Source organism: Nesoenas mayeri, assembly GCF_963082525.1.
Source record: "Nesoenas mayeri genome assembly, chromosome: 5".
Classification (NCBI taxonomy): domain Eukaryota; kingdom Metazoa; phylum Chordata; class Aves; order Columbiformes; family Columbidae; genus Nesoenas; species Nesoenas mayeri.
Genome location: NC_137548.1, coordinates 39,207,958 through 39,224,021, shown reverse-complemented (window position 1 = coordinate 39,224,021; position 16,064 = coordinate 39,207,958). Strand labels below are relative to the sequence as shown.

The 16,064-nt window shown below is 46.0% G+C and overlaps 2 protein-coding genes across 7 annotated transcripts in view; one reads left to right on the top strand and one right to left on the bottom strand.

Moving 5' to 3' along the window:
- RBM25 (RNA binding motif protein 25) overlaps positions 1 to 1,069 on the bottom strand; it is a 39,287-nt gene extending 38,218 nt beyond the window's left edge. The window contains exon 1 of one of the 3 annotated variants that reach the window (XM_080345026.1): positions 898 to 1,069. The gene's annotated coding sequence lies outside the window, so the exon portion shown is untranslated. The remainder of the gene's footprint in view (positions 1 to 897) is intronic. The other 2 variants (XM_080345024.1, XM_080345025.1) reach the window with 2 other exon arrangements.
- Positions 1,070 to 5,797: 4,728 nt separating this feature from the next.
- ZFYVE1 (zinc finger FYVE-type containing 1) overlaps positions 5,798 to 16,064 on the top strand; it is a 42,811-nt gene continuing 32,544 nt past the window's right edge. For 2 of the 4 annotated variants that reach the window (XR_013922167.1, XM_080345020.1), the window contains exons 1-3: positions 5,952 to 6,308; positions 6,966 to 7,187; positions 7,324 to 7,860. Coding sequence is in view for 2 of the 4 variants with exons in the window: in XM_080345020.1 (XP_080201146.1) it covers positions 7,363 to 7,860 (498 nt within the window). In the remaining 2 variants the exon portion in view is untranslated. Of the gene's footprint in view, positions 5,890 to 5,951; positions 6,309 to 6,965; positions 7,188 to 7,323; positions 7,861 to 16,064 lie in introns of those variants that run through there. The other 2 variants (XM_080345021.1, XM_080345022.1) reach the window with 2 other exon arrangements.

The window sequence follows — 16,064 nt, the reverse complement described above, 5'->3', positions numbered from 1 at the left end:
CCTAAAAATCCTCGTGCATGCATTTTAATCTGAATAAACTGAGAGCTACACTACTTTTAAGATTTCACTTCCTGTAAGCTCACACAGGGCCTAATGCCAGGAAGAAAAAAAAAAAAAAAAAAAAAAAAAAGACTAGAGAAAATGAAAAAGTTGCGTTTGGGATATTCACTATAACAAAAAAAACCCCTTTATTTTCCTTCAAGCGAACAATGGGTTTTTCTACAATGAAAAAAAGACACCACGAGAAAAACACGCCGATATACATGTCACAGCTGCTTACTGACATGGATGAATCACTCGTTCTTCTACGCAGAAGCTGCTAACACGTGTTTTCAGACGACTACACCAGTCCACAGCAGGCACATTAACTTCCCCGAAAAACGTTTCCTCGCACGACCCGTTTCCCCAACATGGAAAACAAACTCCCAGCCACAGCCAGCGGCGGACGGAACAGCCAGACAAAAGCTTCGGGCGCCGGCAAACGCTCGGCCACGGGCTCGCCCGCTGCCGCCCGAGCGGCGCTGGGCCTCGTCCCGGGCCTGAGACGGGCTCCTCTCGCCGCCCGCGGAGCCGCCGGCCGCCCCGCCCGCCGGGGCCGGCTCCCGCCGCGCCTCCCGGAGGCGGAAGGGGCTCCCACGCCTCTGGGCGGGAGAGGAAGCGACGGGCCCCCGCCGCCCGCGAGCGCCTCCCTAAGGCCGCTCTCTCGTTCCACCCCGCCACCAGGCCCACGCCGCCTCCGCGCGGGCCGCGGCCGGCGAGAGGCTGCCGGCGCCTGCTCCGGCCCAGGGAAGAGGCGAAGCGGCCTCGGCCCAGCCGCGCCTCCTCTCAACAGGCGGCTGAAGCCCCACTGCCGCCTTCCCTTCCCGTCCCGTCCTCCGGCAACCCGTCGTTTCTTACCCCTTCGCTGCGGAGCAGAAGCCACGTCCGGAGCGCCGCCGCGACCCCTCCAAGCCGCGCGGGTCGGGGATGGCGCAGGGGGACGCCGCTGGGCCGCCTGAGGCGCGGCTGGGAGGCCCCGGAGCACCACTAGGCCGCGAACACACCGCGCCGAGCCTCCGCCGCGCTGCGCGGGGCCATGTGACCCGCCCCTTCCGTCAGCGGCCCGACCTGCACCGCGCCGCGCGAGCATAGAAGCGGCCGTGCCAGAGCGCCCCCCACTCCTTACGCAGGAAACAACGCGTGTAACCATAGAGCAACAGCGGCTAGAAGGGCAGAGAGGAAAACCCGGCGTCCGGGCGGCTGCCATTTTTGTTGGGGGCTGGCGGTGCGGTGCCGTGCCTTGAACCACCTTGGGACTTCGCCATGTTGAGGTCAGATACCGCCGCTCGGGGCTCCCGGCGGCCGCGGCGCGGGTGGCTGAAGGCCTTGGAAAGCCTCCCGCCGTGGGCCAGCAGCTGCTCCTCGCCCGGCTGCTCGTGTGTGCCCCTTGCCTGTCCGCGCCCCCGCGGTTGGTCCGGGCGCCATTTCCCACCGCCGAGCTGCGACCCGGCCGTGACAGCGGTAGGTGCGGGGTATGCCCGCGGGCACAGCCGCCTGGGAAATACGCCTCTTGCTCTTAGGAGGGTGTTTGTAAGGAGGGAACGTGTGCTTCAGCTGTGTTTCTCAAATTCTAAGGACCTGGAAAGCTACAAGAAAAAGCAATCTTAAAGTCAGGAGGTGTATAGATACAGAATCATAGAATGGTTTGGGTTGGAAGGACCTTCAAAGGTCATCTAGTCCAACCCCCTGCAATGAGCAGGGACATCTTCAACTAGATCAGGTTGCTGAGAGCCCCATCCAGCCTGGCCTGGAATGTTTGCAGGAGTGGGGCATCCACCACCTCTCTGGATAACCTGGGCCAGTGTTTTACCACCCTCCTTGTAAAAAATTGCTTCGTCACATCTAGCCTGGATTTCCGCTCTTTTAATTTAAAACCATTCCCCCTTGTCCTGTTGCTACAGGCCCTGCTGAAAAGTCTGTCCCTATCTTTCTTATAGACCCCTTTTAAGTACTGAAAGGCCACAATAAGGTCTCCCCAGAACCTTCTCTTCTCCAGGGTGAACAAACCCAACTCTCTCAGCCTGTCCTCACAGCAGAGCTGTTCCAGCCCTCTGATCGTTTCTGTGGCCTCCTCTGGCCCCTCTCCAACAGGTCCATGTCTTTCCTGTGCTGAAGGCTCCAGAGCTGGACACAGGACTCCAGGTGGGGTCTCACCAGAGCAGAGCAGAGGGGCAGAATCCCTCCCTTGACCTGCTGGCCGTGCTCCTTTTCATGCAGCCCAGGATATGGTGGGCTTTCGTGGAAGGCTGTATCTCTGCTGAAAAAAAAATAATAATTTACATAGCAAAAAGAGTAAACACCAGTATCTTAGACAGCCATAAACTCAGCAAAACAATGTCATTGTGCTATAAAGCAGTTGGGCCTAGCCATGGTCTACAACCAGTAGTCTCTCTGGCCCACTTCCAGCATTTAGACTACATTAAACATTTTGGATCAGCTGGGAAAAACAAACAAACCCCCACAACCTTATTATTTCTATATTTTCCACTGTTTATACACATTGTTTAAGGAAAAGTGCTCAAAAGACAGAGTCTAATGACAGTCAATCCCCTACTCCTGTAATAGCAAGAAAAACATCTGATGCAGACACCATCGACTTGTTCAGTACAAAGCACATTAAATCTATGTGGCTGATGTCACATGTGCGACTGAACAGTCAACAACTGAGCTGGAACTCAGGTCCTGTTCATCACCTTGCTTCACAAGATGATATGCGAGGGTAAATATTTTTGCAGTAGCAGATTTAAGATATACTTCAAGACTGAATTCAATTCCTTTCTCTATCAGAAACAGCACTTTTTACTTTCTATAAATTACAACTCTTTCCATGCAGCCTGCATATCTCCCTTCAATTAATACAAATTTAGTAACTGTGATACTGACTACTGTTAAAATTTCAAATAATTTATAAACAAAAAATGGTACTAGTTTTGCAGCTTGAGACAAACCAAGGAAAAGAGAAAGAGCATAAAAGGAATCTTCTGAGTTTCCTGTTTCTCTGCTGTTGTCTCAGATTGAAATTGTTCCCTGCTTGAAAAAGAAATGAAATCCAAACTCACTTGTACTGCTATAACAAGCTTTTATTTACAGGAAAAATTACAAAGGCTTTCCCAATTTAGATGTTCATCTCTTTGTATAGCCAAAGAAATAGACCATTTTGCATTTACTCTTGTACAAATAATGAACTTTAGCCTCCAGTATCCTTCCTAGTCAAGGAAGAATAGCATCAGAAGCATCCAGTAAAAATAGCTACTTCTACATGTTTACTCTTTCTGCTACTGAATTTTAGAATTACCTACCCCTAAACCTATCCATGTTATCTTTTTACCCTTCAGTTGTGAAACTTTTCAGATGTGGATCACAGTTCACTTTATTCAGTTCCTTGCTTTGGACTCCAGTGTTTCATGCTCAAGGCAATCAAGAAGACTGTAGCACCTGGCTTTTAATATTAAGGCCAAAATTAAAAGAGGTGGGGTTTATGTCTGCAGATTGTTTTGCATGGCAAGTATGAGAAATCATTCAAAACATGCTAGGCAGCATTTCGGGGTACAGCGGTCAGATTGTTTTGAGACTATGCAACATCTTAAATGTTTTAAGGGTAGAACAGTTCTAGTCCACAGCTCCAGAATCCCTGGGTAAAAAGGATCTACTACAGCAGTGAAGAAGTACGGTCTTTATAAAACTCTGACTGAAAACTGGGATCCTGGATGCTTACTGCCTATCTGCTCTATCCAATGCAGGTTTCTCTTTCTTCATGATATGCTACGTTACTCCCACGGAAATCAGTAAAACTAGATTTCAAAGAGCAGCTGGACCTGATTTTTGACATATAACAAACCCAAACTTATGGTTATAAGCATGGCATTTAAAAGATAAATCTATAGTGCCTATTCCGGGAGGAGCAGTTGTGCACTTTTTCTTAGAGGAGCAGGAAATGGTGGGGGATGAAAGTTTAGGCTTTATGGAGAAAATAATAACTAGTGCAACTTTGTACATTTTGTAATATTTTCAATAAAAGTATACTTCAAATGTACTTTTTTTAACACCACAAAATTAATAATTACATTTTGTCTTCTCTTCCTCATACTTTTAAATCGCTCCCCCTTACATTACCAGCTTAATACAGCCACCCAGAGGAAAATCCCTTAGAACTCATTGATTTGATTCCTTGGCTCCCTGTGAATAGCACTGTGAGATTTTAAAGTTTCTGCCTCAGATGTATTAAATATATACACTATCAAGGATTTTTTTTTTCACTCTGGAGCCATTTGGTTCAGCAAGTTTATTCCTATAGATATCAGTCTATTTAGTTAATCTTTTTGGTTAACCTTTTCTGCAAAATACTGAGTGAAAATACACTATCGTAATTGTATGAAAGAGAACAGGGAACACAGTTACTGTGCCAATCTTCAGTCATTCATCATAATTAGACTGCATAAAGATAAATAGATAAACCACGTATATGCCTAGTTACACGAATATATGTAGTAGAATCTAGTAGAACAAAACTGCTTCAGTGATCCACTTGAATTCTGACAGGGCCTTGGTCACTCCCAGCATTAGGAACATCTCTGGTGCTTCATTTTTGTGGCAGTTGGACCTGCCAACTCAGTTTTGTGAAATGATGATACCTTACAAAAAGTAAACTCACAGTCACTGCTGACTGTGTGGGTATCCAGTTATGTAGTTTGGCTCCCTCTCAAAGATATTTGTATACAACCAAACCAGGGGAACCCAACGACAGGGCACTTAATAGCTGCCCCTTCTATGGTTACCAACACATAAAGTCCACTGAAGGTAAACAGCATATCTCCTTCCTCCAGTGAAGTAACTTCATTGGCTTTTCATCCAAGCATCCAGCCAAAAATTCTGGCTACTTTAGAAAAGAAATTGCTCGTGCTTTGGCTACTCTACAAGAAAAATGTTTTTGGTTATTATCTAAATCACATACTTTCATATACAATGAAAAATAACTTGTCCTTTTCTTGTAGCACTGTGCCCTTTCCAGCCAGTGCCACAACCCCAAATCTCCCTGCAGCCATTGCTGGCCCATGTTACCGCCTCACCCTGGGGCTTCTCTGACCATCTCTGTTTGCACCCACTACCCATTCCCACAGCTCCAGTTTTTGACTGTGAATCTGCCGTTTTTTCATAGGCCTGTGCCTCTATTTCGGATCTGGAGTCTCTGCTAAATAAGCAGCAGCTTATGTCTGTAGCTAACATCACAAAGAAGAAAAAAGGGCAATAATTATAGTGCCTGGTAGTACTCCTTGTCAAGACATTGTTTAAAGACACGAATGTTACCAGTGAGCCAGGCACCCGGCTCTCTCCAGTGGACACCGTGAGCTGCTTCTGTGCCGGGGCCGGGGGCCTGGGAGCAGCTGCTTGCTGGCTCTCCAGGGGGTGGAAGGAAAAGGCTTGCCCCTCCTGCTGGGGGCTGTTTCCGCTCCTCCGGGGCGGGGGGGCCTGCAGCTCCACCCGCCCTCAGGGAGGGCCGGACAGGCCCGCCATGCGGCGTGGGGCAAAAATAAAGCAAAGGAGAAAGAAAAGTCCAGGGGGCGGTGAAAGAGCCGGGAGCACCGCGCCCGCTCACGCACGCCCTCAGGGGCGGCAGCAGCGGCCCCCGCGTTCACCCGCCGCCACCTCTGCCCTGCTGACCTCCCTGCTCCGCCCCGGCAGAAAACATGTCGGGCCCCGCCGCCCCTGCCGGCGCCCGGGAACTACGGCTCCCAGCAGGCCCCGCGGCGACATGCAGGCCTCCGCCGGCTTCCCGGGAGGCAGCGCCGGGACTCCGGACTACAGCTCCCGGCGTGCCAGCGCCGCCCCGCCTCCCGTCCTCCCATCTCCGCGGTGAGAAAATAACCCTGAAGTTGCCCGCGATCAGCTGATCCCGGCTGGCGACCAGGGGAGCGGGCGGAGGGTGGCGGGGGCGCGGGTCTTGCCCTGGCCGCCTCGCCTGCATGGTCGGGTCGCCGCCTCAGCCCCTCGGGGAGGAGAACCGGGACACCCCCCGGGCGCGGAGGGGTGGGGGGAGGAGGAAACCGCCGCCGGGACCCAACTCCTTAGTCACCGGGTGCCGGCGGGAGGAAGGGGAAGAAGGGTGGCCGCCGGCTTGTAAACAATAGCCTGGCTCGCGGCGCCCCGTCCCGTGCCGTCTTTGTTCCCCGCTCGGCCCGCTGCCGCCGCTCGGCGAGAGGAAGCCCGGGCTTCCCCCTTCCTCCCCGGCCGCTGTTTAGAACAAGCCGGCTCCGCGCAGATCGCAGCCCCAGGTAGGTGCGGGAGCGCGGCGCCGGCTGGCACCGGCGTTACGTAATACCGCCGGCTGGGGGGGCGCCCGCCGCCCCCGCCCGGCCCCGCAGCCGCCGCCGAGCCACAAGTGCCGCCCGCCGCGGGGCAGTGCTGCCGGACCCGGGCCGGCCCCCGCCCGGGCTGCAGAACCAGCGGGGAGCGGGGGGTGCCGGGGGTCAGCCCGGAGCGGGAGCAGCTCTGTGCGGGCTGGGGAGGGGAGGCGGCCGAGGGCCGGTGCGGGGAGGCAGGGCCGGGGCGCCGCGCAGCCGGGAGGCAGCAGGGCGAGACAAAGGCGGGTCGGTGCGCGGGCTGCCCTTAGCGGGCGCTGGTGTCGGGGGCCGCTGTGGCAGCTGGGGGCGGAGGGGGAGAAAATCCGTCTGTCAGCCCGGCCGCGGCAGCGATCGGTATCCAGCGGTGCCAGAAGGAGCGCACAAAGAGAGCGGCTTTTTGTTTATCTGGTAAAGCACATCAGGAAATTCCCAGCAAATAAATGCTGTGAACCCTGAAGGAGGAGCTTAGCTGGGAAGTGAAAGCAGAGAATTTTCTAGTATTGACACAGTCCTCTGTGTGTGTGTGTGTGTACACATGTATGTGCACTTGTGCATTTCTAATGTCTTTTTTTGCCTCTGTGTCCCCAGCTGTCTCCCTCCGTTCTCTGCTTCAGGGAAATACTTGTCCTATCTGCTGAAGTACACTGGACTGGTTTTTTTTTTCTCATCACTGAAAATACATTATACACTTAAGCATATAAAGAACGTATACTGGCACTTGGGCAGAACAATACATGAAACCAGCCACATTGTTTATTTTGGACAAAGAAAACTTCATCTGGGCTTAACAAGACTCTTCTTGGGAGGCAGGTCAGTGTATGAATCTTATAGAAACATCTATTAATTATTTAAAACTAAATACAGACAGCATTCCTGTAGTGTTTCTTTCCCCTGTGAAAATACTCAATTTGCAACTGACTGTGGCATGTATGCTTGTTCAAAACAGAAACAGGAGAGAAAAACATTGCTTTAAAGAAATCTGAAGATGAGTGCCCACACACAAACTGCAGAGAAAGGACAGAACACAACACTCCTGTGCCAGGAAAGCTATGTTTGCAGTGGGACAGATGAAGCAATCTATGAGTGCGACGAGTGCAGGAGCCTACAGTGCCAGCGTTGTGAAGAAGAGCTGCATCAGCCAGAGAGGTTACGGAACCATGAACGGACCCGTATAAGACCTGGCCATGTCCCGTACTGTGACTCCTGCAGAGGTGCCAATGGGAACATAATGCACGCCAGTATGACGGCGTCGAGGCAGATAGCAGCAGTGAGGTGCCAGGTGTGCAAAATCAACCTCTGCGTGGAGTGTCAGAAGAGAACACATGCTGGGGGGAACAAAAGGAAGCACCCTGTCACTGTGTACCATCCTGGCAAAGCCCAGGAGCATGAAGAGGAGGAGGGGATGGATGAGGAGACCAAGAGAAGGAAGATGACAGAGAAAGTTGTGAGTTTCCTTTTGGTGGATGAAACTGAGGAAATTCAGGTAAGAACTGGTGTGGTTTGTTTGAATGGGTGAGATCCTTTAGTTTCTTAGTCTGACACACTGCTCTGATGCATGATTAATACTTGAAGTGTAACTGGCAGCAATGATACTAAAATGAGGATAGCCAGTTAAGTGGCACTGACTGAGCATCTTGGGCCAAAAAGATGCAGTGCCTTGGAATGGGCTTGCTCACAAGTTCCTCAAAAGGTCAAGTTCATTAAAACCTTATGTGTGGCAAGAGCCTCCTCTTGAGAGGCTTGCTAAGTGAAGCTGGTGAAAGAACTGACTCTGTATTGAGACATACATAGCTAAGATAAGAGCTCTCTGTGGAAAATGCTGATCATTCCTGAACAAAATTGAACTGAGAGTGTTGCAGTAGATACCCTGCAAATGGGAGTGCTGGCAGCCAATCTCCTACCGTATGACTAGGAGTGGGCACTGTACCAAGCAGTGCTAATGCAAGACTACAGCCCCCTGCTACCCTCCTTTAGCATCAGTAAATCCACCTGATTTTTAGAAATAGGACAAAATAGAAATAAGGGTCCAAAGTGTGTCATCCAAGTCCTACAGACACCATGGTTACACTACATTGCTTGTGACAAATATTATTTCATGTTAGCCTTTGGTGAAAGAGGGGGAAGTTTGCCATCAATTTGAGGCAGGCCTGCTGATAATAATGACAGAAATACTAGTTGACTAGGAACAGCCTCTCAGGAGGCATTGTTTTAGAGAGTCTAGCATTCAATATAGGCAGTTAAATGACTCTTCTATTTGTCCTCACATTTGATGAACAGAAGCACTTTATAGTGTTAAAATACTTTACAAATGTAAAACCAGCAATGTGTGATAGTCACAAAGCAGGTTAATTACACAACTGAAAATTCAGCTTTTTCTTTTGGCTTCCAGTTTGCATCCTTCATGCTAAACCTCATTCAGGAGACACTGAAAGAAAATGTGTAGTCACCTGAAGACTCAATATCTGGTTGCTCTAATTTAATATATTAATGCTACCAGTGGTAAAAAGAATTGTGATGATACTCTGACTGTTACTATAGTGGACACAAATAACTAATCTACAAATAATCAATGTTTCTGCCATATGTTGCAAGGAAATGTGACTTAAGTATCTTTTATCTCATATATACACACACTCTTCTATAGTATAGAAATGTACACTGTGATTATACTGTAGTATAGAACAGATGCAAGATACTTGTGTCACGTTTTTGTCAGCTCAGGTGTACTGACTGTCAAATTCTTGTGGCTTTTGGAGGGGAAAGGGAAGAAAGGATGGCAGTCCTTACAACGCACTGTCATAGAAAACATACTATGCAGAACACCTGTGACTGTAAACTGAGTGATTCCGTTTCAGGTGTAGTAGCAGTCCTAAGTTTTTATGCCTCACCTAAGCATGCAGATGCTTCCTTGTAGATCCAACTATGACTTTAAGAAACAGCCTTTATAATAATGTTCATCTAGCCACTATAGCAAGCTCTGAGATGCTTTAGAACAGGTCTGTCCTGGCAAGCTGCTGACAAGCTGTGGCTGTGTGTGGTTGTACCAGTTTAAGTTATCTTTATACTCGTGAATCTCTAAGCCTTGTTGAGGCAGACTTCTGGCTGCCTCTTGTAAGCTGGTGCATTGGTATTTAAACGTCATGGGCAATAAAGTCAGCTTCCTTTTTGGGACAGCAGTGGCCCTCTATCAGATCGTAGTAGTTTGGTCAGAACAGGGTTGAAAATGCTCTCAAAAATGATCTTGCTTCACTATCAAGATGTTGAATCAGAGCTCTTCCATCTAGAGTGATCTTTTCCTCATAATGGAATACTTACGTGACATCTCACAGCCAGTGTCAAAGCAGTTTGAGTTTTCAATTAAAATACTTTGTGGCAGCTGTAACTTAGAGTTCTTGCTATTGTAGTGATATTGCTGCTAGTGAGCATAAGGACCTTTATTTGGAGAGGGCTGTCAGATAATTAGCTTGCTCTGAAGACATCTTCTGTAGCATCTTTTGCTCTTGATAATTCCAAACAGGCAATTTAGCTACAGAAAAGTGATCCTCAGTCTTTTGCGCTTCTCAGTAGCAACATTATTGATGATTGCTTGGGAGAAATCCTTAAAATGTTCTTTATTTAAACCAACACTTTGTCCAAAAATGCCCAAATAGTAATAACTTGAAATGTGGAGATTCAGGGTTTGAGGATGTGTGGCTTTTCAAGCTTGAGCAGGCAGGAGAAGTATTTATCAGAATTATGGAGTCCAGCTATCTTTAACAATCTGTTTTCTGACCTTTGGAACTTGAAAATTATTGCAGTAGTTAGGAAACAGGAGGGGCAACTGCTGATCTGCTGTCAGTGGTAGATTCTGCCATAGCAATGTTAAATGCTAGGCCTACAGAAATGGGCAGAACTAGTTATGCTGCTGAGCAAACACAATGGATTGAAATACTTGATGTATACATTTTAACAAACCTCTAACTTGAAAGTGGCTCAATGAGATGGAAACAAGAGAGATTCCTTTTTGGTTTGCTTTGGAACATGGAGTTGTTAAGCTCAAGTGGTTATATTTAATCTTGTTGTTCCTGTTGGCTTCTTGGAGGTGGTAGCTCTAAAACTGAAGGACATTTATAGTGTGTAAGCAATGACTGAGCTAGTTCCAGATTCAGAAGCAACGCAGATTAATCAATAAGGATCTGTGCCTGAGCAAATTAGTTTAGCTGAGAGGTGAAAGTTCTGAGCTTGGGCTCAGCACTGCACTAATGAAGCTATGATAATTTTGAGATCTGCATAATTGTGCCACGTTGCACAGATGTGCTGGCCTGTCTAAATCTAGTTTAGAGCTTTTTGCACTTGCAGACATAACCATAAGCTCAGAAAGCTGAGGACTTCTTGTGCTAGTTTCAAATCCTCTCAATCAGGAAAGGTCCCATTTGAAACTATCACTTGTGAAGCAGCTGTTTGTAGATAACTAATGGTAGCTCAAGTTCATACCTGTGAAATGCAAGCTTCTTTGTGATGTTCGTCATAACAACACTATATCGGAGCACTTTAAGAAGAGGTGGGTTATCTCATGTTAAGAAAACTATGTTAAAAGTTAAATGCAAGTTTGTACTGCAAGTCTGTGAAGAACCAGAGAGAGAGGTTGTTCCCATGCAGTCCCACACCAGCTGTCTCACACACCACACAGTGTGATGCTTTGCTACTCTTGTAAGTTAGTCCCCAAGCCATCTTGACCTACATGGCAAATTTTCCTTTCCTCTTTAGGATTTATTGCCCCTTATAGACCTGATTAACAACTTCTATCAGAAAACAAATCTTGTCCATGTTTTACAAACTTACATCACCTGCAGTTTAGATGTTGTTCTAGGTCCTTTTTCCTCAGGCTGTCTTATGCAGTTTCTCTTTACGCAATATTAAACTTTTGGCCTTAATCTCTTGCATATCTAAAGCTGGGACTTGAATCAAATTGTTCTTTATAACTGCAGGATCTACTTGGTAATTTTTCTCCTACATAGTCTATCCTCCTTGCTCATCTCTACTCAGAATGATAGTATGGGGATTACTTTGTCAGTCAGTTGCTTTGGACTTGTCACTGCTCACGTTACATCTTCCGCATCTCCTCTGCGCCGTGTTAGGCTCAAACTGGGTGCCTTCTTTTTTGTGTGTGTGTGTAAATCCCCCAACTGAATCTCCTGATCTGCTCTGTCAAGCTGTCAGCTTTCCTTTCTCATCTCTAACTTGCTGAATTTTCAAGCAAGCATCATTCTGCTGTCATTACTGCTGCTCCTTGCACACAGGAGGCACTTTGCTTAAGGACTTACAGAATCAACTGATTGATCTTGTTTAAAATTCCCATATATCTGTGGATCTATTAAGAAAAGTGCAGCAAAATACAACAATAAAAACATGACTTGGGGTAAGATAGTTGTTTTGAGTCCTGATGCCATCTCACTGTCTCTTGAACTTTTCCACTGGTCTGAATCTGTCTTTGTCTCTTGTACTTATGTTTATGCAGTTTCTCAAATAGTCTCAATTTTAGCTTTGTCTTTATACAATACCTTTGCAATAGAGCTCTATAGCATAAAGGAGAGAGCCGTGTATCAGTTGTAGAGTGATCTCTATTTACTACCACTTCTGAGGTAGGGGAGAAGAAGTGCTTAACAACGCATAACAACAATTTGGTATTTTTATCGTGGGGAACAGACATTGAGACTTCTTACCACCGGATCAGAACTTGGTTGTAGTGTCACTAGTGGCTTCTATGATAACACTTTGTCCAAAGCACTAAGGACTCAGCTCATGTACTTTATAGAAAATAGGGGACACGCTTGATTGTTGTTAGTCTGCCTTAGCGTTCACTGATCTTTGACCAAACACTAACTGTTATAAGAAATTATCCAATCTGTGGGTTGCAATTAAAAATAAAAGGTATTGACTTTGTAGCCTGTCTTACTAAAGAGACAGGAGGAAAAGAAAGTTGTTTTTTTATTTCTTCTAGCTAGTCCCCAAAATATCCCCAGCAATATGATTTTATGTGAGAGAAAGGAACATGCATTTATTACTGGGTCTCCCCTGAGATACCAACTATGGGCTCCCTTTTTTCAGTTAGCAAGGTCTTATTGTTTTGCCAATAGACATCTCCATTTCCTAAATCCAGACCTATGCCTTGAATTCTTTTTTTGTTCCTGCTAGCAGGGTTAGACGCCTCAAGGATTAAGCTCTTTCCCTCAGCAAATACTGAGCAGAATCTATATAATGCTTTGCAGTCCATTTAGATGATGCAAAATGACCCGTAGCCCTTATTTAAATGCAGACCATTTTATACATTAATAAAATAACCAGCCTTCAACCATTTAACAGTCCATGTATCCTCCTCTGTTCCCTCTTATTAAAAAGTTACACATACAGAGCGATAACTAAGGGGTGCTAGCTGCATTGCTTTTCTTACTCTTACTGTAAACCTGATTAAAGTACTGTGATTTTTCCTTATTACTTACTGATTTGAGCCTGGCCAAAGTCTGAGGATGAGTGAATGGTGTTGCTAGGAATGCCTTTTCTAGTCAAGTGTGCTTTATCAGTCAATGCAAGCTAATGTATGTCTTCTAAGAGAAGATCACAATCTCCTAAGTCTTATTGCTTGCCTCTGGTAGGAAAGCACTTGTCTAGCAGTAGTGCTAGTTTCTATGACACTCTTACTTGATTTACTGTTGGGAGAATGTTGTTTTGGCGGGGTGTGTGTGTGTTTTTTAGGGTAGCACAGTCAGCTGTAAGTTTCTGGGAATTTTAGTCCATATCCTGTGAACTGAAAAGTCACAGCTGGTATATTTGCCATGGATGCAAAGGAGGAAGAAGGAACACTGAAGGATCCAAATTTGTTTAGGTCAGTGTGATCTGGTGGATCAGGATATGTAATTTCTGTCCCTCCTCACTGTTGCTGCACTGTTGATGAGTTTTTCTCCTCTTTGTGCTTCCGAGAGGTTTTGTTGCCAAAGTATTTTTGTGAATTTGATGTCCTATAGTCTAGGAATTTTTCTCTTATTACCTTGTTATTTTTCAGTATTCCTCCATACCAGTCTGTTATCAGTTTTGCAATTCCCTTTCCTACACTAGCATTGTTTTTCTGTCCTTGGAACAAAGTAGTAGAAAAACTGCCTAGCAGTTGCTGGTTAGGAGTGTTCTTTCTTCCACTGGACACATACCAGTATTTTGAAGAGTATTTTTAGAAGGTGGGAGAGGAACTATCCGTTCAACAAACAGTCTCAGACTGACTCCTAGCTAATTTGAACATAACCACTTACAAATATTGCCTTTTCTTGGAACTGCTCCTACACGTTATTCATGATGCAGTTCTCCTGGGCCGTAATTAAAGTAAAATCTCTTGCTTGCTTCTTGTCTCTTTTGTCCTTATGCTGAAATGAGTGCTGGTTTAGAAGCAAAGGAGAGCATGTCACAGGTGAGAGAAGCTGGTGGCAAGCCGCTCTGGAATTACACAAAGTTTCATTTGAGGAGTTCCTGAACTTAGTTCAGCTCCTGAACTAAACAGGGTTGGTGGGGGAAAGGGGATATTCTAGTGCTTTCTTTGCTGTACTCCTCTTTGCATTTATCCCATGAATCCTTTTGGGCTCCTGGGTACTGCTGGCAGGAGCAGGATTTGAGTGCTTTGGGATGCGTTCAAGAAAGGGAACTGGCAGCCTGCTCTCTTCCAGTCCTTCTGTCCTTTTCGTCTCAGCTGCTTCCTCACTTCTGCAAGGATCACTGGGAGGCAGATGTTGCTGCAGTGTACCTTCTACTTTTTCACCTGGGTTGTTAATGCTGTGCTTTAGGATCACATAGGTAGGAGTTTCACAGGGCTGTCTGTCAAAACACCCTGCAATTGAGAAAATAACCTGAGTAAGTATTTTCTAGAAAGAGTGAAACTGTGATACAAGTAAGTTTGTAAAAGCCCCTCTTAACAAGGATAGTGGTATAAAGTAGTGTCTGCACAGGTAATCTAGTTACCCTTTGTATTGAGGAAGACAGTTACAGCATGAGCTCACTCACTGACTTGTAGTCTTCTGAGCAAAATCTCCTCACTTGGATGACTTCTCTGCTGCTACAGCTGTGACATTGGGGTGGTAATTGGTAGTTGTGTGGCCAAATTAACATCCACGGAGAATTGGAAAGGTAGTTAGGATACAGAATAATTATTTCTGCTACATTGTTTCCTGTTTTCTTTAAGAGTTAGATGACACTCTTAAATTAGTGTTATTTCTGCAGCAGTTGCATTTACCTTAAAATCTTTATTAGTTTTGGGTTCTTGCAAAAGCAGTTTTTCAGGTAGCAAACAGGTTAGTGGGATGTCTAGTCTTACTTCTGCTTTCAGCAGTTACATGTAACTCAGTTGTCATCTAGGAGGGTAACTTGCCTGGTAATAGCAACATTTCAGTCAGTATTGCCGCTTGGGTCAGGGAGGAGTCCAATCAAATTGGATTGCCTCCAATCCCCCTATGTATTTTCCACCACTGTCTTAAAACCTTTGGAATAGGGTCTCTTTCTTTGGGTAGGGTTGTTAAGCAGGATTTAACTCTTATCTCTGTCTCTCTTAGGAAAGAGTCCTGTAATAGATAGACATGGGCTTCAGACATGGGCAGTCTGGCAGCCTCCACCCTTCGTTGCAGGGACCTGTAGGTCCTGTTGAGACTCATTCTGTTAAGCTTTGTACAAACACATGAAAATACTGTCACTGAATTCATTTTTCAGAGCTGTGGGAAGGAACAGGATAACTTTGGTCTGAAAAAGGTGGTCAGCTCAGGGACACTGTTTTTGTGGGTGCATATAAAACCTAATAGAATGAATCTGATCAGAACCCACAGGTGGTATTGCAGTGAAGGCAAACAAGCAGGTGCAGAAAACTGCAGCTTCAAAACCACTCCTAATACAAATGCTTTTCTTTGGTTGAGCCAGACCTGCACCCATGCATGGAGAATAATATCAAAACTAGCTGCAGCTGAGGAGGAGTGTTGGAATTGAACCTGAAATCCTTTTTTGTGTTTGTCCCTTCCTTTAATTTGCACTCCCATCTTCTGGTGTCAGGGCATTTGTTTTGGGCTTGAGGCTCTGTAGTACTCTGAACTTAAAGATGCTGGTGTCCACTGACAGCTTGGTTGAAGGAGACTACTGAGGACAGTAATGACAAATACATTTAAGTGTTTGCTGGGCCAGTGATTAATGTAATAACTTACTCCTGAATACTGGATTGTAACTACTGGTACGACATACACAATTTTATAAACTACTCCATTGACCTTTAGACTAATCCATTCGCTTTTGGGAAAACTCTCCCAAGCTAGGGTGAAATGTTTACGTAGTAACAACTCTGAGCAGTACAGTTAATGAAGTCTAATTTGAGATGTCTGTCTCTCATTATCCAATGCTGATCCACATCTTCTCTCTTTTGGGTCAAAAGCGGCCAATGTGCAATCATGCGCCAGCCGGTAACTGTGGGCATGACTGCTCAGTTTACTTACTCCTCTCTCTTGGTGGCTGTGTGGAGTGGGCAAGAGACAAGCTTTTTCCTCAGAAAGCTTGTTAGAGTCTCTCTTTTCTACTCTGCTGTTTATTTTTGTCGAACTTTTAGGAAATTTATGTTTTAGAGACACTTATTTCTATATCAAATATGTTTGTGTAATTAGATTATGAATTTAACTTATATGTGGAAGACTTGAG